Source organism: Lepus europaeus, chromosome 7, assembly GCF_033115175.1.
Source record: "Lepus europaeus isolate LE1 chromosome 7, mLepTim1.pri, whole genome shotgun sequence".
Lineage (NCBI taxonomy): Eukaryota > Metazoa > Chordata > Mammalia > Lagomorpha > Leporidae > Lepus > Lepus europaeus.
Window position 1 is genome coordinate 6,429,955 of NC_084833.1, and position 21,025 is coordinate 6,450,979.

General features: G+C 61.9%; 3 protein-coding genes across 6 annotated transcripts; 2 read left to right on the forward strand and 1 right to left on the reverse strand.

The window, feature by feature from the left end:
* The first annotated feature begins 139 nt into the window (after nucleotides 1–139).
* On the forward strand, nucleotides 140–5,757 carry TMEM262 (transmembrane protein 262). Of its 2 annotated transcripts, none has more exons than XM_062195875.1 (4): nucleotides 140–170; nucleotides 3,489–5,347; nucleotides 5,434–5,533; nucleotides 5,618–5,757. In XM_062195875.1, the coding sequence occupies exons 2-4, from the start codon at nucleotides 5,174–5,176 to the stop codon at nucleotides 5,692–5,694; spliced, it is 351 nt and encodes a 116-aa protein (XP_062051859.1). In that variant the 5' UTR covers nucleotides 140–170; nucleotides 3,489–5,173; the 3' UTR covers nucleotides 5,695–5,757. The 2 variants fall into 2 exon arrangements, with proteins under 2 accessions (XP_062051859.1, XP_062051858.1); XM_062195874.1 differs by having other exon boundaries at nucleotides 3,489–3,810; nucleotides 5,217–5,533.
* ZFPL1 (zinc finger protein like 1) lies at nucleotides 5,717–10,721 on the reverse strand. Of its 3 annotated transcripts, none has more exons than XM_062195870.1 (8): nucleotides 10,635–10,721; nucleotides 10,118–10,227; nucleotides 9,817–9,928; nucleotides 7,303–7,496; nucleotides 7,130–7,202; nucleotides 6,912–7,058; nucleotides 6,613–6,730; nucleotides 5,717–6,205 (listed from the first exon to the last, which is right to left on the reverse strand). In XM_062195870.1, exons 2-8 carry the CDS (start codon nucleotides 10,217–10,219, stop codon nucleotides 6,019–6,021), a joined length of 933 nt encoding a protein of 310 aa, XP_062051854.1. In that variant the 5' UTR covers nucleotides 10,220–10,227; nucleotides 10,635–10,721; the 3' UTR covers nucleotides 5,717–6,018. The 3 variants fall into 3 exon arrangements, with proteins under 3 accessions (XP_062051854.1, XP_062051853.1, XP_062051855.1); XM_062195869.1 differs by having other exon boundaries at nucleotides 10,544–10,720; XM_062195871.1 differs by having other exon boundaries at nucleotides 10,118–10,245; nucleotides 10,635–10,699.
* Nucleotides 10,722–10,785: 64 nt separating this feature from the next.
* Nucleotides 10,786–19,829, forward strand: CDCA5 (cell division cycle associated 5). Its single transcript, XM_062195872.1, has 6 exons — nucleotides 10,786–10,956; nucleotides 11,138–11,232; nucleotides 11,311–11,376; nucleotides 11,457–11,492; nucleotides 17,558–17,986; nucleotides 18,142–19,829. The coding sequence occupies exons 1-6, from the start codon at nucleotides 10,911–10,913 to the stop codon at nucleotides 18,220–18,222; spliced, it is 753 nt and encodes a 250-aa protein (XP_062051856.1). The 5' UTR covers nucleotides 10,786–10,910; the 3' UTR covers nucleotides 18,223–19,829.
* Nucleotides 19,830–21,025: the final 1,196 nt, after the last annotated feature.

Genomic DNA, 21,025 nt, shown 5'->3' on the forward strand with positions numbered 1-21,025 from the left:
GACGGACGTGGACCGAGGGCCGGGCCTCCTCGCCCGGGTGCGGTGGACGGACGTGGACCGAGGGCCGTGCGTCCTCGCCCGGGTGCGGTGGACGGACGTGGACCGAGGGCCGTGCGTCCTCGCCCGGGTGCGGTACGGACGTGGACCGAGGGCCGTGCGTCCTCGCCCGGGTGCGGTGGACGGACGTGGACCGCAGGGCCGGGGCCGCCGGGGTCGCCGCCTCTATGGGGCGGGGGCGCCGCTGTCCGGGCGCTGCCAAGCGAGGGGTGGACGCCAGACTGGGGTGCAGTGATTTGGGATGGGGAAGGAGAGAAAGACGGAGGCACCGGGGCAGGGCCGGGACGTTGTCGAGGGTCCTGCCGCGCATGGCCTGCTCTCGCGTGCCCAGCGAGCTAATGCTCTGGACTTTTTTTAAAAAAACGATTGATTGATTGGTTGATCTGAAAGGCCCATATCGGATGCTGGCCGGCGTTACTAGTGGCTGCTTACCCAAGTCCTTGGGCCCCTGCGCCCGCGTGGGAGACCCGGAGGAAGCTCCTGGTGCCAGGCTTCGGGTGGGCTCAGCTCCTGCTGTTGGGGCTACCCTGGGAGTGGACCAGCGGATGGAAGTTTCTCTCTCTCTCTCTCTCTCTCTCTCTGTAACTCTTTCAAATAAATAAATATATTTTAAAAGTTTTATTGGCACGTAGCCACTCGTGTTTCCGTATCATCTGTGGCTGCTTTTGCCCTACGACACAAAGCTGAGCAGCTGCCACAGTGCCCGGGTGGCCGTAAAGCCTAACCGATTCACCAGCCGGTCTCTTACAGAAAACGTTTGCTCAGGGGGCAGGTGTGGTGCAGCTGGCTGAGCCCCGCTGGGACCCGTGCGTTCTGTAACTGGAATCCTGGTTGGTTCACGTCCTGGCCCCACAACTTCTGGGGCAGCTAATGCCCCTGGGAGGCAGCAGACTGGCCCAAGGGCTTGAGTCCCTGCACCCCCTGGGAGACCTGGAGGAGCTCCAGGCTCTGGCTGCAGCCTGGCCCCGCCCTGGTCACTGCAGACATTTGGGGAGCGATAGGTGATCTCTGTGTCTCTTCATCTCTCTCTGTAACTTTCCAAAAAAAAAAAAAAATGTATGTATGTATTTAAAAAGTGGCCGGGGCTGGCTCTGTGGCATAGCAGGTAAAGCCACCGCCTGCAGTGCCAGCATCCCATATGGGCACCCGTTCAAGTCCCAGCTGCTCCACTTCCGATCCAGCTCTCTGCTGTAGCCTAGAATAGCAGTAGAAGATGGCCCAAGCCCTTGGGCCCCTGCACCCACATGGGAGACCTGGAAGAAGCTCCTGGCTCCTGATCAGCGCAGCTCTGGCCATTGTGGTCATCTGGGAATGAACCAGCGGATGGAAGACCTCTCTCTCTCTCTCCTCTCTGTGTGTAACTTTAACTTTCAAGTAAATAAATAAATCTTTAAAAAAAAATACAAAGAATAAAAAATGACCTCAAAAGCTGTAGTTTTTACTGTCCTATAGGATATCCACTGGCTTTGTATCTCATCTAGAAATCCTGTTCTTTCTTTATCTGAAAGGCAGAGGGGGGGGTCTCCCATCCACTGGTTCACTCCCAAATGACTCCACCAGCTGAGACTGGACCAGGCTGAAGCCAGGAGCCAGGAAGTCCATCCAGCTCTGCACGTGGGTGGCAGGGGCCATCCCACACTGCCTTCCCAGGCACACTAGCAGGAAGCTGGACCAGAAGTGCATCAGCCAGGATGTGAGCCGGCACTCACAGAGACGCGGGTGCAAGCTGTGGGTTAACGTGTGGTATCACAGTGCCGGCCCAGCGACACAGTCTATCATTGTCTTTAATGGCGTCTAGGGATGAGCATTTGGCCTAGCCGTTAAGATGCTATGCTTGGAAAGCCCACACCGCACGTCACAAAGCCTGTGTTCAGTCCTGGCTCCATTCCTGTCTCCAGCTCCCTACTAATACGCACCCTGGGAGGCAGGTGATGGCACGAGTGGTTGGGTTCCTGCAATTCATGTGGGACATCTGAACGGGGTTCCCGCTCCTGGCTTTACAGGCATTTTGGGGATGAACCAGTGGATGGGAGATCTCTGTCTCTTTTCCTCTCAAGTAAATCTTAAAAAAACAATTTAGGGGCTGGCGCTGTGGTATACTGGGTAAAGCTGCTGCCTGCAATGCTGGCATCCCACATGGGCACCAGTTCAAGTCCCAGCTGCTCCTCTTCTGATCCAGCTCTCTGCTATGGCCTGGAAAAGTAGTAGAAGATGGCCCAAGTTCTTGGGCCCATGCACCGGCATGGGAGACCTGAAAGAAATTCCTGGCTCCTGGCTTCGGATCAGCTCAGCTCCAGCTGTTGCGGCCATTTGGGGAGTGAACCAGTGGATGGAAGACCTTTCTCTCTGTCTCTCCCTCTCTGTGTCTGTAGCTCTACCTCTCAAATAATCTTTTTTAAAAAAATGTTTAAAAAAATTTAGGGGTAGGCATTCAGCACAGTGGTTGGGTCACCCGTTGCAATGACTCCATGCTGTATCAGAATACCTGGGTCTGAGTTCCAATCCAGCTCCACACTGTGAACCCTGGCAGGCAGCCGATGGTGGCTCAAGTAGTCGGACCCTCACCATGTAGGAGACCTGGATTGAGTTCCTGGCTCCCAGCTTCTGCCTGGCCGGTCCTGGCTGCCGTGGGGCATTTGGGGAGTGAAGCAGCAGATGGAAGATATCTGTTTCTGCTTTTCAAATAAATGAAAACAAAAATTTTAATACAGTTTGAAAATAAATAACTGCCTAGCCACAGCCAGCCCCTCAAGGCGCACGCCAGTGTACTGGCATCCGTTACTGACGAGTCAGTCAGCGTTCACGGTCAGCCTTTATAACACGTCATGTTCCTAACGTTTTAAAAAGTGAATTTTAAAGAATGACACATGGCCAGCGCCCCAGCTCAATTGGCTAATCCTCTGCTGCCTGCGGCGCCGGCACACCGGGTTCTAGTCCCGGTCAGGGCACTGATTCTGTCCCAGTTGCCCCTCTTCCAGGCCAGCTCTCTGCTGTGGCCCAGGAGTGCAGTGGAGGATGGCCCAAGTCCTTGGGCCCTGCACCCCATGGGAGACCAGGAGAAGCACCTGGCTCCTGGCTTCAGATCAGCGCGGTGCGCCGGCCACAGCGGCCATTGGAGGGTGAAGCAACGGCAAAGGAAGACCTTTCTCTCTGTCTCTCTCTCTCACTGTCCACTCTGCCTGTAAAAAAACAAACAAAAAAACACAAAAGAATGACACATGGATCTGTACATTAGGCGTGTGTAGTTCCAGAAAGGACTCAAAAGAGGCCACATGGGTTATGTCCGAGTTGGGTGCAGGACAGGAGCTGTTACATTTCTTCTGGGGGGTGCTTGTGCACTGTGCAAATCGCCTATGAACATATCTGTGTATTAGCTAAAATTTTATTTGAGCAATGCTTTATTTGTTCCTTTTTTTTTTTTTTTTTGAAAGGCAGAGGCTGACCAGCGGCTCACTCCCCAGATGCCAGGCAGAAACAAGGAGCCCAGAACTCCAAGCAGCTTTCCCACGTGGAGGTCAGAGAGCCACGTGCTTGCGCCATCACCTGCCGCCTCCCTGGGAGTGTGCCCACAGGAGGCGGAGTGGAGAGCACAGCCCAGACTGGAACGCAGGCACTCCAGTGGAGTGGCACACCCAGTGGAACATGGGTGCCCTAGCAGCACCTCAACCGCTGTTCCATGCGCTCGCCCGGGGGTTATTTCTGGAATGCTCTTGACCTGGGGAGGGTAACGCATCATCGTTCATTGGTGGTCGTGTAAGTAACCAGGTAGAAGTTGTTGTTTCAACAGTGGGAGCACAGCGGGGCACTGGGACATCATCCCTTGGGCGTGGTTAGGATGGGCTGAGGGGTGGTTGTGGTTGGGGGCAGACCGGGCAGCAGGCATGGACGGGGCGGGGTGGGGGGGCTCGTACTGCTGTTGCTTGGAGACTTCAGGTCCTGGCCGACTCTGGGCCCTAACTTCTGGGAGAGACGGCTGGCAGAGGCGACGGAGTGGCTGAGGCCAGGTTCCCTCCTCCTCCTTCCTCTTCTCCCCCTGGGAGCTTCCGTGTCCCCCACGCCATTCCTGGCTGGTTTTGGCTGATTTTGTTGACGGCCCTGTTCTCACCTCTTCCGTGTGTGCGGTTAAGGTTTTCTTGCTGGCTCGCATCCGTCCCCACTCACCCAGCACAGCTCCAGGAAGAATTGGAGCCTCGTTCAGCCCTGACTCCCTCCCCCATCGGCTGCCAGGGCTTCAGCCAGCCTCCGTGTGCACCGCGGACTCAGGAGGAACTTGGAATTTAGGCTGCCGGCCTGGCGTTCTCATGGGACTCGGGGCCCGGCAGAGGGGGGTGCGTGCTGTGCCCGCTGGAAGGTGGAGAGGGGAAGCTGCTCGGCGGCGGGTCCCGGGAGAACAGCCGGGAGAGGATGCAAAGCCAGCTGCTCTGGGCCGCAGCTGGGGCGAGCGCGCCGGGCGTCCAGGACTGCGAAAGGCAATGTTACTCCTCCCCTTGTTCAGCCCCCGCCGTGGAGCAAACACTTGGCACGTGCGTCCTGCCTCCACCAGCCACCTGGGGCCTAACCTCTCACCTGCCAGGACTTGCTGTGGAACTTGAGCCAGCCCCTCCCTCACCCTGTCTTCATGTGTGGAAGGAGCCCAGCCTCTGTCCTCGGAGGGGCTGTGGTGATGTAACACACAGGGACTGAGGGTGGGCTGGGGCAGGCACCGCCCCACACAAGCCCCGTGGCCTCTGCCCACCCCTCTCCACCAGCCGCCCAGGAAATACTCATATTTACTGGGCTCGGCCAGTGTTCTGGAATCTTGTCCTCCCCAGTGTCGTCCTGGTTCTAGAATCCCAGTGCGATCCCAGACAGGGCACCGCAGAGCCAGGCGGGCCTGATCCCAGTGCGATCCCAGACAGGGCACCGCAGAGCCAGGCGGGCCTGATCCCAGTGCGATCCCAGACAGGGCACCGCAGAGCCAGGCGGGCCTGATCCCAGTGCGATCCCAGACAGGGCACCGCAGAGCCAGGCGGGCCTGATCCCAGTGCGATCCCAGACAGGGCACCGCAGAGCCAGGCGGGCCTGCCGCCTTCCCGGCATCTCCGGCGTGGCTTGAGCCCACGCGGCAGCCGCCAGGATGCGCTGGCAGGACCGCGTCGCTGTGCTCTTCTTCCCGCCAGGCATGATGCTCACCGTGGCCGCCCTGGTGCTCTTCGTCCTGAACCTGGGCGTCTTCCTCAGCGACGTGAACAACTTCTGCATCACCCACCACTACGACCGCATGAGCTTCCACTACACGGTCGTCCTGATGGTGGGGCTGGGGCAGGGGCTCAAGGGCTGGCTGGGGAGGCCCCGCCGTGGCGGCAGGGGCCACTCCCCCACTGGGTGGGCCTGCAGTTCTCCCAGGTGATCAGCATCTGCTGGGCCGCCATCGGGTCCCTCTACGCGGAGATGACGAGTAACAAGTTCCTCCGGTGCTTCGCCCTGACCGTCCTGAGTGAGGCTGGGGATGGGGGGCTGGGAGGAGGGGGCAGAGGAGGGCACGGGGCTGTGGGGGCTGATGGCGGCTCTCTCTGCCCAGTGCTCAATGGAGCCATGTTCTTCAACCGCCTGTCCTTGGAGTTTCTGGCCATCCAGTACCGGGAGGAGAACCACTGAGGCCTGGGGCCGGGACGAGCTGCCAAGGGCCAAGGAAAAGGCTACTTCGGTGTTTTAATAAAGTCTGTTGTTTATTTCCACCTGTCAGCTCCTTGGCAGGGTGGGAGGTGGGAGGCTGGAGCCCCGGGGGAGGCAGGTTAAGACAAATGCTGGACCTACATGGAGGACGCCAGGCCCGGCCTCCAGCCGCTCTGCTGGACTCGGCTCTGGGCCTGGGGTCTTAGTGTCTCACGCTCAAGGAAGAGGAGCAGAGGAGAGGCCCCAGGCCTCCTCCCCTCCCGTCCCCTCCTCGGGACCTAGGCTGGCCAAGCCACAGGCGAGGGCTCAGGAGGGCCCCACACGGATGTGCGGGTTCATGAGCGGGTCCAGGTTGGGATCACTGTCAGCCGCAGCCCTGCCCAGGCGAGACATGAGGGCGAGCAGGGCCAGGAAGCCCAGCAGCCCCAGCAGCAGCAGCAGCCCCGCCCGCTGGAGCAAGGTCAACGGCCGCTTGCGAGTCCCAGCCCGGCTCCTGGGGGGACGAGGGGAAAGTCGGGTCAGGCTGCCAGCCCCCGTCACCCCGACCCAGAGCAGCCCTGCTCCGCCATCACGAGCCGCGGTCTCCTGATCCATGCCTTGGGGCTGACCTTCCCGTCCCTGCCGTCATCGGCCTGTGGCCCCTGACTTCCGGAGCCAGGAATGTGTCAGGCATGGGGAGAGCTAGTTACACAGGGCAGGAGCCCGCTGTGCAGAGCCCACGGCCACACCGCCAGTGCAGGAGGCAGGGAGAGAGCCCACAGAGGGGCACAGCGACACTTCTACTGCCAGCCGAGGCCGCTGCACAGCCCCGGGGCCAGCGGCCGCTACAGCCCGCGAGACCCTGCCTCCAACTTCCTCCCCTCCCCTTCGTGCCACCCTGGCCTGCCCGAGCCCACAGACCTGAGCAGCTGGGCCAGCCAGCCCAGGGCGGGCCGGCGCCGGTACTTGTCCTCGTCGCAATCCCCGTGCAGGCCTGGGGCCCGCTCGTCATCCCGAGTGTCGTACACCTTCCTCGGAGCTGCAGGGTGGAATCGCCAGCATCAACAGCCCAGTGGGGCTTAGGGGGACCTGACGGGGGCCCTCGGCATCGTGCGAGGTGATGTCTGTGTCGGATGTGAGGAAGGGTCGCTCTGGGACCCCGCGTTCCCGCCACACGGCCCACAAACCACCCACCCTCTCTCTGCTCGTGTCTGGCTCACCGTGAGTGGAGGGCTCGGGGCTGCCCATGTGGATGACCGTGTGCTGCTCGGGCCTGCCTGGGGAGGCGGGCGGCCGAGGGGGCTGGCTGTAGAAGGCCTGGGCAGCAGAAGCGCCGTCCGTCTCCTCCTGTCTCATGGGATCGGTGGCTGTGGGCGGGGAGAGTGTCAGCAGAGCCGGGAGGCCAGGACCCAACAGCGGGCTGGGGGCTGCCACTCACCGTTAAAGCTGGACCAGTCAGAGAAGTCGGAGGTGCTGAGAGGCTCGGGCTCTGGGCTCGCCACCTCCTCGATCTGCAGCGAGGAGGCTGTGTCAGGGCCACCCCATGCTGTCCCCACCCACCCGTGCAGCTCAGGTGGGGCCAAGGGCAAACAGCAGCGCAGAGGGACTCACCAGAGGGAGGCCCAGGCCTGCCCGGGCCCAGTTGACCGTGGCCAGCTTCTCTCTCAGGGCGGAAGCCACGGGGCCAGCCAGGTTGGCTGTGGGGAAGATGGGGCCACCGCAGCTGGGGCACTGGTAGCCGGCGGGCGCTGTGTTTCGGGGTAGCTGTGCAGCCCGTTCGTTGAGGCAGGCCCAGTGGAAGAGATCTTAGGACACAGAAGATAGGGAAGAGACATAAGGAAGACACCTGGGCTCCTAAGGCAGCAACAGCCCCCAGCTCAGTGTGAGGAAAATGGGAAAGGGAATTACGAGAGGCTTGGCACAGAGACCCGGGCGGGACGCCCCCTCCATGCTGCAGTGTCCGAGTTCAGAAGCCCTGGCTCGGCTTCTGACCCAGCTTCCTGTGACTGTGCCCCTGGGAAGAAGCAGGTGGTGGCTGGAGCACTGGAGTCCCTACCACTCATGCGGGGACCCAGGCTGAGCGCCCGACCCCCGGCTTCAGCCTGGCCCGGTCTTGGCTGTTGTGGGCATTTGAGGAGTGAACCAGTTGATGAAGATCTGTCTCTCTGTATTTCCAATAAATAAAATAAAACAGGGGCTGGCACTGTGGCATGGTGGGTTAAGCTGCCGTCTGCTGTGCCGCATCCCATATGGGCCCCGGTTCGAGTCCCGGCTGCTCCACTTCCGATCCAGCTCCCTGCTAATGCAGCTGGGAAAGCAGTAGAAGACGGCCCAGGTCCTTGGGCCCCTGTACCCACGTGGGAGACCCAGAGGGAGCTCCTGGCATCGGGCTTCAGCCTGGCCCAGCCCAGCCGTTGTGGCCATCTGAGGAAGGAACCAGCAGAAGGAAGACCTCTCTCTCTCTCTCTCTCTCTGCCTCTCCTTTTCTCTCTGTGTAACTCTGCCTTTCAAATAAGTAAATATTTAAAAATAAAATAAACATTTAAAGGTATGTTTATTTTGGTACAAAGAATTTTGAAACCCATGAGTAGTTTTCTCCTAATATACATTCTTCATGAACTTTTTATAGGCTCTTCCTATGCATGGATCTCAAAAATTGTTTTCAGGGCTGGCACCGTGACATAGTGGGTTAAGCCGCCCCCTGCAGCACCAACATCACACACATGGACACCAGTTTGAGTCCCGGCTGCTCCACTTTTTTTTTTTTTTTGACAGGCAGAGTGGATAGTGAGAGAGAGAGACAGAGAGAAAGGTCTTCCTTTTTGCCGTTGGTTCACCCTCCAATGGCCACTGCGGCCGGCACATCTTGCTGATCCGAAGCCAGGAGCCAGGTGCTTCTCCTGGTCTCCCATGGAGGGCCATCCTCCACTGCCTTCCCGGGCCATAGCAGAGAGCTGGCCTGGAAGAGGGGCAACCGGGATAGAATCCGGTGCCCCAACCGGGACTAGAACCCGGTGTGCCGGTGCCGCAAGGTGGAGGATTAGCCTGTTAAGCCACGGCGCCGGCCTGCTCCACTTCTGATCCAGCTCCCTGCTAATGTGCCTGGGGAAGCAGCAGAGAACAGCCCAGGTCCTTGGGCCCCTGCACCCAGGTGGGAGACCCGGAACAAGCACTGGCTCCTGGCCCCAGCCTGGCCCAGCCCAGGCTGTTGTGGCCGTTTGAGAAGTGAACCAGCAGATGGAAGATCTCTTTGCCTTTCTTTTTCTCTCTCTCCATAACTCTGCTTTTCAAATAAATAAATAAAATCTTTTAAAAATCGGGTGCTCTTTTGCATCAAAATGAACTTGTGTTTTACTCCGTCTTCCATAAGCTTCTTATCCGTGGACGCCTGGAGCTCTCCTTCCCCTCCGCACCTCAGGCCCCTTTCTTCTGCGCTCCCGAGGCGTTAGCGTTCCTGGCTGCCACCATTTCATCACGCCAGGGCAGCTGCCACCATGCTGCCCAGCCCCGGGGGTCGGGCGTGACGGGGAAGAGGGTGCCAGCCACCCTCTCGGGGAGCACTCTCGGGGCCTGCCCCGTCACACGCCTTGGGCCGGTGGCTGATCCAGCGCAGTCACACGAGATCCCTCGGCACACACCCAGGCACACGTGTGCACGTGACATTTACACCTACCTTTATGCCTTTGCTCGCCCACAGGTGCTAGTGAACACACCGCTCACGCGAAGACAGCGTGAGCTGAATCCACGCACGTGTCCAGGGCACGCGCACCGGGAGCTGCCCTGGCCCCTTGGTTAATGGGAGCCAAGGCTCTTGGCACCAGACTCCGGTCAGTCACGACACATGTGTCTGCCAACCCCTGCAGGCTAACTCACACGGGACACCCACTCCTCTGTCTTTTAGTCTCGGAATCTGTGCCGGGGTGGCTGGCAACTGCTCACCGCCACAGGTCGGCAGCGCAGGACCTAGGAGCCGGAATAGTGGGCGTGACACTGCGGCCTCGAAGGGGAAAATGGCACGGAAGCTGGGTTCCGGCCTTCCCGGCTCGGGGCACTCGCCGACCTGCTGTTGGGGGAGGGCCTGGGCCCGAGGCTGCTGCCCCCTGCCCCAGGGTGCCCCAGCCTCACCATAACACACGAGGCGGGTGGTCTCCCGGCTGGCCAGGGGTGTGTTGCACAGGCGGCAGTTGGGGTTGTAGTCGCTATCCTGGAGCCACTGCAGGTAGGACTGGACGATGCACTGGGCGGCAGAGAAAAGTCACAGCTGGCGCCGGGGTGAAGATTTACCGAGCACCGCACTCCGCCCCAGGGGCTGGGATCAACCTCGTCCTAGCCCTCCTGGAGCTTACACCCCAGGGCAGGGTGCCTGGAGGAAGCCGGGCTCCTACCCGCCCTCCCGGGACCCGGCAGGCGCCCCCGGAGGCCCCACCTTGGCATGGTTGGCCACCAGGCAGTGCTCGCAGACGTTGACTCGGTGTTCGAAGCAGAACAGGTTGGTCACCTTCCTCTTGGGGCACTTGCAAAGCCCCATGGTCGGCCCTGGGGAAGGGGTCTGAGCTGGTAAGAAGCCAAGTTCGGGTGGTCGCCAATGCGTTCTCACCCGGCCGGCTCGTTACCGCTCTGACCCCTCCAGACACCTCCCATAAGCGCCTGAACCCCAGATTCCCCACCACAGCCACCCCTCGTGCAGGCAGGGCCACGCCCCCCATAAATCCCGCCCCCGGCGACCCCTCATCCCTCCTGATCCCGCCCCCAGCCGGGCCCCCCATCGGCGGCTCCCAGATACCACCGGCCCCGCCCCCAGAGCCCCTCCTGAGCCCCACCCCCCGCAAGCCCCGCCCCCTCCTCGACAGACCCCGCTCTCCGAGTTACTGATCGATGGCGGCACCGGTCTCGACGGGCGCGAGCGGTGGTTCGAAGCACGGAAGATCAGAGACTGCGCTCACCAGAGCTCCCGCTCAGCCCCCTTCTGCCCTGTAGCCGCTCCGATTATCCCTCCGTTGCCACGTCTCTTCCGGGTGCGACGCGCGCTGATGACGCCACCAGGCCACGCCTCTGCTGGCGCGCGAGGAGCCGGAGAGCCGCGGCCCTCCTGCCTTGCGTCACTTCCGCTTCCTGTCCGGCAGGGCGGGTAATTCGTACGTTTTCTGGGGCCGACGGTCCTCCCGGTTGGCGCGAGCCGGGGACGGCAGCGGCTTCGAGGGTCGAGACCGAGAGTAGCCATGTCTGAGAGGCGGACGCGGTCCGGAGGGGCCGCTCGACGCTCGGGTGAGCGGAGGGCAGGCGGGAGGGGGGGGTCGAGCCGTTTGGGGGAAAGCAGCCATTCCCCGCCGGCGCTCGGGGGAGGCGCCCCAGAGGGCTTGTTCGGAGCCGCTGACTGTCCGGAACCTGTTCTGCAGCTCCCCGGGCCTGCAGCCCGCCTCTACCTCCGGCCTTTGTCTCTCCCCAGGGCCCAGGGCCCCCTCTCTGACCAAGGGCCTGCAGCGGCCCCAGCGGAAGTCAGGCTCTGATCTCCCGAGCATCCTCCCCGAGGTCTGGCGGAAGGTGAGTCCCCGGCTTCCCAGTGGCCGCCCCGGGGGCCCCTGGACCAACGCAGCGCTCACGCTCGCCCCTGTCCCCCAGGCTCCCCACGTCGCTTCGGCCAGAAAGCCCATCGTGTTGAAGAAGATCGTGGCGCATGCCGTGGAGGTGAGGGCCCGAGGGACGAGGAGGGGTGAGGGAGGCGGGCACGGGGGCCGGCGTGTGACCCGCGCGTGTCGTCCCTGCAGATCCCCGCCGTCCAGTCGCCTCGCAGGAGCCCGCGGGTGAGTGCTTGTCCGTCTGCGTGGTCGAGCGGGGTCGTGGGGCTGGTGCCGGCGATCCTGGCCCTCGGGGCCGCAGAGCAGCGTCGCCGCCGCGGGGACTCCCTGCTTGCTGGATTCCTCCAGCTCCGTGGGCCCCGGTGTTTCCACCGCTCTGCTTGGAGGGTTGGTGCTCTGGAAGCCGAGCCGTCTCCTCTCTGCGCTTCTTTCTCATGTTGTTTCTCAGTTGTTAGGGGCCGTGTGCGCTGTGTTCGCAGTCACGGCAGAGCTGATCGCCAGGGCTCTTCCATGCGAAGTGCTGACTGCCTCTGAGGGGCTCGGGGGCTTCCCGGCGGGGGACCAAGTGCTGTCTGCACGATGTGCTTTTATCTGTTGGAAAGGCAGAGCGAGAGAGACAGGCAGTCTTTCACCTGCCGATCCTGCAGTTGCCAGGGTTGAGCCAGGCTGAAGCTAGGAGCCAGGAGCTCCCTCGGGGTCTCCCATTGGGGTGGTCGGGGCCCAAGCACTTGAGCCATCACCTCCCAAGGTGTGCCTCAGCAGGCAGCCGGCGTTGGAAGCGGAGCCGGGACTCGAACCCAGCACTCCAGTTTGGCGTATCCCAGGTGGTGTCTTTGCTGTGCCAAGCACTGCTCCCATGAGGCTCTTCTGCAGCCCGCGCTGCGGGGCTCCAGGAAGGACAAGTAGGGAAGCCATGGTTGGCTCCAGAGATGGAGAGTGAAGGAGATCGCCCCTCCCCCGACACTGTCCAGTTCTCGTGTAATTCCCTCGGGCTGCCGTTGGCTGTTTGCTTGCCCGCTAACGCCTTTCTCTTGTTGAGAATGTAAGCAACTCGAGGACGGGGTCCTGGTGGCCACTCGTTCTGTTGTTGACTGCTAGCTGCATGGGACGCTGGGCAGCTGCGTGGCTGGGGGGTGAGGAAGAAGCAGGGTTGGTCCCCAATCTGGTCAGCAGCCTTCTAGCAACACCCACGGGCCGGATGCCTGAGAGCTTATCACCGGGAAACGTCTTTCTCGATCGCCAGTGTGCCTGCTTGTGTGAGACCAGCCCAGTGCCAGGGGTTCCGTGTGCTCACTCGGCGCTTCTCGTGCACCCGTGACACGCAGGGCCTGTGCTCCTCACACCTGTGACACCCAGGGCCTGTGCTCCTCACACACCCGTGACACCCAGGGCCTGTGCTCCTCACACCCGTGACACCCAGGGCCTGTGCTCCTCACACCCGTGACACGCAGGGCCTGTGCTCCTCACACCCGTGACACCCAGGGCCTGTGCTCCTCACACCCGTGACACCCAGGGCCTGTGCTCCTCACACCTGTGACACCCAGGGCCTGTGCTCCTCACACCTGTGACACCCAGGGCCTGTGCTCCTCACACACCCGTGACACGCAGGGCCTGTGCTCCTCACACCCGTGACACCCAGGGCCTGTGCTCCTCACACACCCGTGACACGCAGGGCCTGTGCTCCTCACACCCGTGACACCCAGGGCCTGTGCTCCTCACACCCGTGACACGCAGGGCCTGTGCTCCTCACACCCGTGACACCCAGGGCCTGTGCTCCTCACACCCGTGACACCCAGGGCCTGTGCTCCTCACACCTGTGACACCCAGGGCCTGTGCTCCTCACACCCGTGACACCCAGGGCCTGTGCTCCTCACACACCCGTGACACGCAGGGCCTGTGCTCCTCACACCCGTGACACCCAGGGCCTGTGCTCCTCACACCCGTGACACCCAGGGCCTGTGCTCCTCACACACCCGTGACACGCAGGGCCTGTGCTCCTCACACCTATGACACCCAGGGCCTGTGCTCCTCACACCTGTGACACCCAGGGCCTGTGCTCCTCACACACCCGTGACACGCAGGGCCTGTGCTCCTCACACCCGTGACACCCAGGGCCTGTGCTCCTCACACACCCGTGACACGCAGGGCCTGTGCTCCTCATACCCGTGACACCCAGGGCCTGTGCTCCTCACACCCGTGACACGCAGGGCCTGTGCTCCTCACACCCGTGACACGCAGGGCCTGTGCTCCTCACACCCGTGACACCCAGGGCCTGTGCTCCTCACACCTGTGACACCCAGGGCCTGTGCTCCTCACACCCGTGACACGCAGGGCCTGTGCTCCTCACACCCGTGACACCCAGGGCCTGTGCTCCTCACACCTGTGACACGCAGGGCCTGTGCTCCTCACACCCGTGACACGCAGGGCCTGTGCTCCTCACACCTGTGACACGCAGGGCCTGTGCTCATCACTCACCCGTGACACCCAGGGCCCTGTGCTCCTCACACCCGTGACACCCAGGGCCTGTGCTCCTCACACCTGTGACACCCAGGGCCTGTGCTCCTCACACACCCGTGACACGCAGGGCCTGTGCTCCTCACACCCGTGACACCCAGGGCCTGTGCTCCTCACACCCGTGACACGCAGGGCCTGTGCTCCTCACACCCGTGACACCCAGGGCCTGTGCTCCTCACACCCGTGACACCCAGGGCCTGTGCTCCTCACACCCGTGACACCCAGGGCCTGTGCTCCTCACACACCCGTGACACGCAGGGCCTGTGCTCCTCACACCCGTGACACCCAGGGCCTGTGCTCCTCACACCCGTGACACCCAGGGCCTGTGCTCCTCACACCCGTGACACCCAGGGCCTGTGCTCCTCACACACCCGTGACACGCAGGGCCTGTGCTCCTCACACCTATGACACCCAGGGCCTGTGCTCCTCACACCTGTGACACCCAGGGCCTGTGCTCCTCACACCTGTGACACCCAGGGCCTGTGCTCCTCACACCCGTGACATGCAGGGCCTGTGCTCCTCACACCCGTGACACCCAGGGCCTGTGCTCCTCACACCTGTGACACGCAGGGCCTGTGCTCCTCACACCCGTGACACGCAGGGCCTGTGCTCCTCACACCTGTGACACGCAGGGCCTGTGCTCATCACTCACCCGTGACACCCAGGGCCCTGTGCTCCTCACACCCGTGACACCCAGGGCCTGTGCTCCTCACACCCGTGACACCCAGGGCCTGTGCTCCTCACACCCGTGACACGCAGGGCCTGTGCTCCTCACACCCGTGACACGCAGGGCCTGTGCCCTCACACCCGTGACACCCAGGGCCTGTGCTCCTCACACCCGTGACACCCAGGGCCTGTGCTCCTCACACCCGTGACACGCAGGGCCTGTGCTCCTCACACACCCGTGACACGCAGGGCCTGTGCTCCTCACACCCATGACACACTGGGCCTTTGCTCATCACCCATGACACGCCGGGCCTGTGCTCCTCACACCTGTGACGCGCAGGGCCCTGCTACAGGCACGGAGCATGGACAAGTGAAGACCCCTGTGTCGTGAAGCTCCCATTCTGGTCGGCTGCCAGCCAATGTCATAGCTGTGTTGCTGGGTGGGAAGGAGAGCGGTCTCTGGGCCAGAGTAACTACGGAGGCGAAGGGGGCTGACGGGTCCCATGGTAAAGGGTGCAGGGTCTGAGCTGGGAGGGGTCAGGAGGTGACCTCTGAGCCTCTGGGCCAAGCCTTCCCTGCTCACAGCCCCACCGCGGCTCCCTCAGGGTCTGCAGCGCAAGCTGCCAGTGGCCTGCAGAGCACCTGGAGCCCCCACCCCACCACCTTTCTTTTTTGCTTTGTTGACAGAGAGATTGATCTTCCATCCCCTGGGTCACTCCCCAAATGGCTGTACTGGGGGGGCTGGGCCAGGCTGGAGCCAGGAGCTTCGCCTGGGTCTCCCTCATGGGTGCAGGGGCCCAAGCACTGGGACCATTCTCTGTTGCTTTCCCAGGCCATAGCAGAGAACTGGATCGGAAGTGGAGCAGCCGGGACTCAAACTGGCGCCCACATGGGATGCCGGCACTGCAGGCAGGGGCTTTACCCGCTATGCCACAGCGCCTCCTGAACCTCACCTTCACCTCCTTCCTCCCATTTCAGTTACACTGGTCTTGTTCCTTGCTCCCTGTGACTGTGGGGCTCTTGTTTTTTTTTTTTTTTTTTTTTTTTTTTTTAAATTTATTTTATTATTTTTGACAGGCAGAACGGATAGTGACAGAGAGAAAGGTCTTCCTTTGCCGTTGGTTCACCCTCCAATGGCCGCCGCAGCCGGCGCACTGCTGCCGGCGCACCGCGCTGATCCAAAGGCAGGAGCCAGCTGCTTATCCTGGTCTTCCATGGGGTGCAGGGCCCAAGTACCTGGGCCATCCTCCTCTGCACTCCCGGGCCACAGCAGAGAGCTGGCCTGGAAGAGGGGCAACCAGGACAGAATCCAGTGCCCCGACCGGGACTAGAACCTGGTGTGCCAGCGCCGCAAGGCGGATTAGCCTGTTGAGCCACGGTGCTGGCCTCTGTTTTGTTTTTCAAGGTTTATTTATTTATTTGAAAGAGTGAGAAGGGAGAGACAGAGAAAGAGATCTCCTGTCCACTGGCTCACTCCCCGAAAGGCTGCAGTGGCCAGGGCTGGGCCAGGCCAAAGCCGGGAGGTTTTACCAGGTCTCCCGTGTGGGTGGCAGGGACCCAGGCACTTGGGCCATTTGCTGCTGCTGTTCCCAGGCCATAGCAAGGAGCTGGATTGGAAGTGGAGCAGCCGGGACACAAACTGGTACCTGTATGGGATGCCGGCACTGCAGGCAACGGCTGTACCCACTGTGCCCCAGCGCTGGCCCCTGGCCTCGGGGCTCTGCTGCTTTTCAGGTGTCCCTGGACTTGCCCCCCCTCTGCCTCCGAGTTGCAGCGTGAGTGTCACCTCGGTGAGGCCTGCGTTGCCCTTCACCTTTCCAGCTCCAGCCCAGACCCACGGCACTTACTGCTTCTGACGTGATAGCTTTTCCGTCTCCTCGGTTTCCCACTGGAACGGAAGCTCCCTGGCAGGGGGTTTTCTCTGTTTTGTCGTCTGCTGCACTCCCAGGGATTGCTCTGGGCAGGTGACCAGGAGATGCCTTGGCAGAGAGGGAGAGAGGTTTGACCCGCTGGTCACTCCTCACGTGGCCACAGCAGCCAGGGCTGGGTCAGGCCACAGCAAGGAGCGCCAGGCCCGCCAGGCCTCCCACGTGGCTGCAGGGACCCAGGCACGTGGGCCACCTGCTGCTGCTTTCCCAGGTGCACTTGCAGGAAGGTGAACTGGAAGCAGAGCAGCGGGGCCTCCACACCAGGGCAGTAACGTCTGTTGACCGGAGGGACGTTGGAGGAGAGGTACCAGCCGTGTGTGGCCGTGCACTGTGGCAGGCGAGGCTGCTGATGTAGAGGATGTGTGATGGGTGCCCACGTCCCTTCGTGGAGGTCGGGAAACAACCAGCACACGGTGCCAAGACCTCTTCCGTGACCAAAGCAGATTCCTCTGAAGCAGACTCAGCCTGACTTCTTTATTATTTGAGAGACGGGCACGCCCCTCTGCTGGTTCACTCCCCAAACGCCCACAGCAAACAGGACTGGGCTGGACGGAAGGGGGAGCCAGTCAGCCCAGGTCTTCTGTATGGACAGCAGGACCCAGTTACTTGAGCCATCGCCTGCTGTCTCCCAGGGTCTGGTCTGCACGGGCAGGAAGCTGGAGGCGGGTCAGATCCGGGCATCAAGCCCAGGCTCCGCGATAAGGGACCTGGTCACCTTAACTGCTGGCCTGGAGGCTTGCCCCTCCTCTGCTGTTAGAAGTTGCTTGCCCTGGCCAGTGCCTCAGCTCACTAGGCTAATCCTCCGCCTGTGGCGCCGGCACCCCAGGTTCTAGTCCCGGTTGCCCCTCTTCCAGTCCAGCTCTCTGCTGTGGCCCAGGAGGGCAGTGGAGGATGGCCCAAGTGCTTGGGCCCTGCACCCCATGGGAGACCAGGAGGAAGCACCTGGTTCCTGGCTTTGGATCGGTGCAGCACGCCGGCCATAGCAGCCATTTGGGGGGTGAACCAACGGAAGGAAGACCTTTCTCTCTGTCTCTCTCACTGTCCACTCTGCCTGTCAAAAAAAAAAAAAAAAAAGTTGCTTGCCCCGTGCGTCTTTGTGTCCACGCTGGAAGTTCTCTGGCCTTCTGGAGGGAAGTGGTCCAGCTCAGTAACGAGGGTGCTCTCTCTCCTGTCCGGGTGCAGATTGCTTTTTTCTTGGAGAAAGAAAACAACCCCCCCAAGAGGGAGCCGGCCAGGGAGGAGCTCTTCAAGTCCTGCAGTGTCCCCAGCACGCCGGCCACCACTCCTGTGCTGTGCTCCCTAAACACCACGTCCAACGCCAAGGAGGGAGAGCTGGATGCCAGGGACTTGGAGATGTCGCAGAAAGTGAGGCGGTCCTACAGCCGCCTGGACACCCTGGGCTCCCTCTCCACCTCCACCCCGGGCCGCCGCTCCTGCTTTGGCTTTGAGGGGGCAGAAGACTTGTCCAGAGTCTCGCCTGTGGTGGGTTCAAAGCCAGTCGAGGCCTCCAGGGTGCCCGCGAAGCCTTGGGCCCTGGATACAGCTCTCCCAGGAATCTCCCCCCTCGTTGTGAAAGAGAAGCGGAAGAAGAAGAAGGTGCCGCAGATCCTGGTGAGTGAGGGCCTGGCTTCGGCCGTCCCCCCGGGAGACGGAGGCCGGCTCTGCTCCGGCGCTCAAGGGAGAGGCAGCACCGGCAGGGTGTGGGTGAGATGCTGCGGCCCGCGTGTCCCCTCCGCACTCATTTGCCCCCGTTTCTCTTCCCCCAGAAATCGGAGCTGGATGAGTGGGCCGCGGCCATGAATGCCGAGTTCGAAGCTGCTGAGCAGTTCGATCTTGTGGTTGAATGAAATTGAGTGGGTGCACCTGGCCGGACTCCCCGCGCTCCTTGTACATAACCCCTCGCTGTGCGGAAGACACTCGGGCTGCCTGGCCTGGCTGCTCGCTGCACCCCATCTCATCGTCCTGCTCCCCAGGGCGCGGGTGTGAGAGGACCCCTGGGCTCGTGGTGGGGAGCGGCCTCTCCCAGGCTGCCCCTTCCGGGTGACCTGTTGGCCTGCTTCCGGCCACAAGCCTGCCTGTGTGGAGACTTGGTTTGGGGTAGCTCCTCTTAGATCCTGTAGATGGTCCCCGAGAGAACTGATGGGTGGGGGCAGCTCTACGCTTGAGGAAGAAGCTGGACGCTCAGCCTGCTGTAGCTTCCGCGGTGTGGAGGAGGATGGCTCCTCCGGGTCTCGGCCTCGGAGCTGCGTGGCCTAGCTGTGTTTTCTGTGTTCTACTGTTGAGACGTTTGGAAAATGCCGGGTTGAAGGAGTGCCGGCTGCTTGGGGCAAGAAGGGTGTGTGTCGGGGCCTGGCCACCGGCGGCTGCGGCTCCTGCTGCCGGGGAACCGGGCTGCCACTGTGCAGGGCCAGCCTGGGCCCCGACTTCCTGCTGGGAGGGGCCTCGGTGGCCCACACCTGTTTCCTACAAGGTCAGCTGCGCAGTCCCCTGGGCCCAGGGGTTCTCGGAAGCATTTCTTGTTTGCCAAAAGGCGCCAGGGGTTGAGAGCGGTTTGAAGGCTTATCTTCCTCCTCCTCGCACCTGCGGACACGGCCAAGAGTCGGGCCAGCAGTAGAAGCGGCGAGGGGCGTCTCGCTGCAGAATTTCCCCACCTTTGCCCTTCTCAACGCTGCTAAAAGGTGTTTTCACAAGCAACCCTACCTACCACTAGGCCACAGCGCCCGTACCCTAGGCCACTGCACCTGTTGATGTTTTCAGGTTGGTGGAGGTGGGAGGTGGGCACGTGGTTGGGGTGCTCGGAGCCGTGCAGGCCTGGGGGGCACGGGCGTCCCAGGCCTCTGCCAGTGCTTCGTGCTCCGTCAGGCCCTGCGCACCGGCCCCTTGCAGAACCCTGGACCTCGCCGGCTGGCAGGGCCCAGCTGCTGGTGGCGGCGTGGCCTGGAGACCCCGGAGCAGTGGAGGCGATATTCCCAGCCCTGCAAGCTTCTCTCTGTCCCCGAGGAACTCAGTGTGGTGGTAGAGGAGAAACTGGGGTTTTGTTTTAGGATGAATCTGATTAAAGAGTTTCTGCCTGCTCACAGCCTGTTTCTTTTACTGGGTCAAAGGTGGCGCCAAGCGTGCAAGGGACAGGATGCTGGCCTCCCTGCAGCTGCCCCGTCCTCCATCCCCTGCAGGGCAGGGCCTGGAGCGATGGCCTCTGGGCGAGCCCAGCCCCTCCTGCACAGGTCGGTTCCCTGGAAGTCAGCAGAGCAGTCTCTGGGTGCATCTACCGCATGGGAGGGGCGCGGCTGCCGCCCAGTGGGTTGTCTGCAGGTCCCAGCTCCCCCCCCCGGGGGCCTGACGCTCACTCTGCTTCCGCAGCCAAGACGTGGGCCTGTCCTGAGCTCATGGACTCTTTTAAGATTTCTTTTTTTTTGGCCGGTGCCGTGGCTCACTAGGCTAATCCTCCGCCTTGCGGCGCTGGCACACCGGGTTCTAGTCCCGGTTGGGGCGCCGGATTCTGTCCCGGTTGCCCCTCTTCCAGGCCAGCTCTCTGCTGTGGCCCGGGAGGGCAGTGGAGGATGGCCCAAGTACTTGGGCCCTGCACCCCATGGGAGACCAGGAGAAGCAGCTGGCTCCTGCCTTCGGATCAGCACGGTGCGCTGGCCGCAGCGGCCATTGGAGGATGAACCAACAGAAAAGGAAGACCTTTCTCTCTCTCTCTCTCTTACTGTCCACTCTGCCTGTCAAAAAAAAAAAAAAGAAAGAATTTTTTTGATTTTTTTTTAAATTTTTTTTATTTTTATTTTTTGACAGGCAGAGTGGACAGTGAAAGAGAGACAGAGAGAAAGGTCTTCCTTTGCCGTTGGTTCACCCTCCAATGGCCGCCACGGCTGGCGCGCTGCGGCCAGCGCACCGCACTGATCCAAAGGCAGGAGCCAGGTGCCTATCCTGGTCTCCCATGGGGTGCAGGGCCCAAGCACTTGAGCCATCCTCCACTGCACTCCCTGGCCACAGCAGAGAGCTGGCCTGGAAGAGGGGCAGCCGGGACAGAACCGGCGCCCCCCAAAAAAGAATTTTTTTTTTTTATTTGAAAGAGTTACAAAGAGAGATCTTCCAAGGGCTGCAATGGCTGGGCTGTGGCTACTCTGAAGCCTGGAGCTTTTCCGGGTCTACACACTGGGCCCAAGCACCTGGGCCGTCTTCCGCTGCTCTCTGTGCACAGTAGCGGGGAGCTGGATCGGAAGTGGAGCAGCCAGGACTCGTGTCCTGTGCAATGCCAGCACTGTGGTGGTGGTGGAGCCCACTGTGCCACACGCTGCCCCAGCCAGGCGGAGTCCACACCGACTGAGGACAGAGACTGAAGACTCGGGAGGTGGCGTCGCGGGTCCAGCGCCGTTCAGGCCCCGGCCGCCTTCCTCAGGTGGAGATTCCTGCTCACTGCTGGGCCCCACTGATCTGGCCGCTGACGTCCCAGTCCTGCCTTCAGAACGCGTCCTGCGGATTCTGTGACTGAATTCCAGCCAATAAACTTCTGTTCCAACCAGCCGGCATTGTCTCCTGTTGTTTGCAGCCAGACCTCTGAGGTCCCAGGGTGTCCAGACACCACAGCAGGGCTTGTGAGGACTCCCGGCCCAGGCTGGTGCCCACGCCTCTGAGCCTGAGACCCTG

What these genes read in the sequence shown, in the direction of transcription:
- TMEM262 (XM_062195874.1), top strand. Translation starts at nt 3,734, where the DNA reads ATGCGCTCGCCCGGGGGTTATTTCTGGAATGCTCTTGACCTGGGGAGG. An exon ending in CATCGTTCATTGGTGGTCGT is followed by an intron (nt 3,811 to 5,216) that starts GTAAGTAACCAG and finishes TCTTCCCGCCAG; the next exon opens with GCATGATGCTCACCGTGGCC. An exon ending in CTTCGCCCTGACCGTCCTGA is followed by an intron (nt 5,534 to 5,617) that starts GTGAGGCTGGGG and finishes CTCTCTGCCCAG; the next exon opens with TGCTCAATGGAGCCATGTTC.
- CDCA5 (XM_062195872.1), top strand. Translation starts at nt 10,911, where the DNA reads ATGTCTGAGAGGCGGACGCGGTCCGGAGGGGCCGCTCGACGCTCGG. An exon ending in AGGGGCCGCTCGACGCTCGG is followed by an intron (nt 10,957 to 11,137) that starts GTGAGCGGAGGG and finishes GTCTCTCCCCAG; the next exon opens with GGCCCAGGGCCCCCTCTCTG. An exon ending in TCGTGGCGCATGCCGTGGAG is followed by an intron (nt 11,377 to 11,456) that starts GTGAGGGCCCGA and finishes TCGTCCCTGCAG; the next exon opens with ATCCCCGCCGTCCAGTCGCC.
- ZFPL1 (XM_062195870.1), bottom strand. Translation starts at nt 10,219, where the DNA reads ATGGGGCTTTGCAAGTGCCCCAAGAGGAAGGTGACCAACCTGTTCTGC. An exon ending in TGGTGGCCAACCATGCCAAG is followed by an intron (nt 9,929 to 10,117) that starts GTGGGGCCTCCG and finishes TCTGCCGCCCAG; the next exon opens with TGCATCGTCCAGTCCTACCT. An exon ending in CACCCGCCTCGTGTGTTATG is followed by an intron (nt 7,497 to 9,816) that starts GTGAGGCTGGGG and finishes CTGTGTCCTAAG; the next exon opens with ATCTCTTCCACTGGGCCTGC.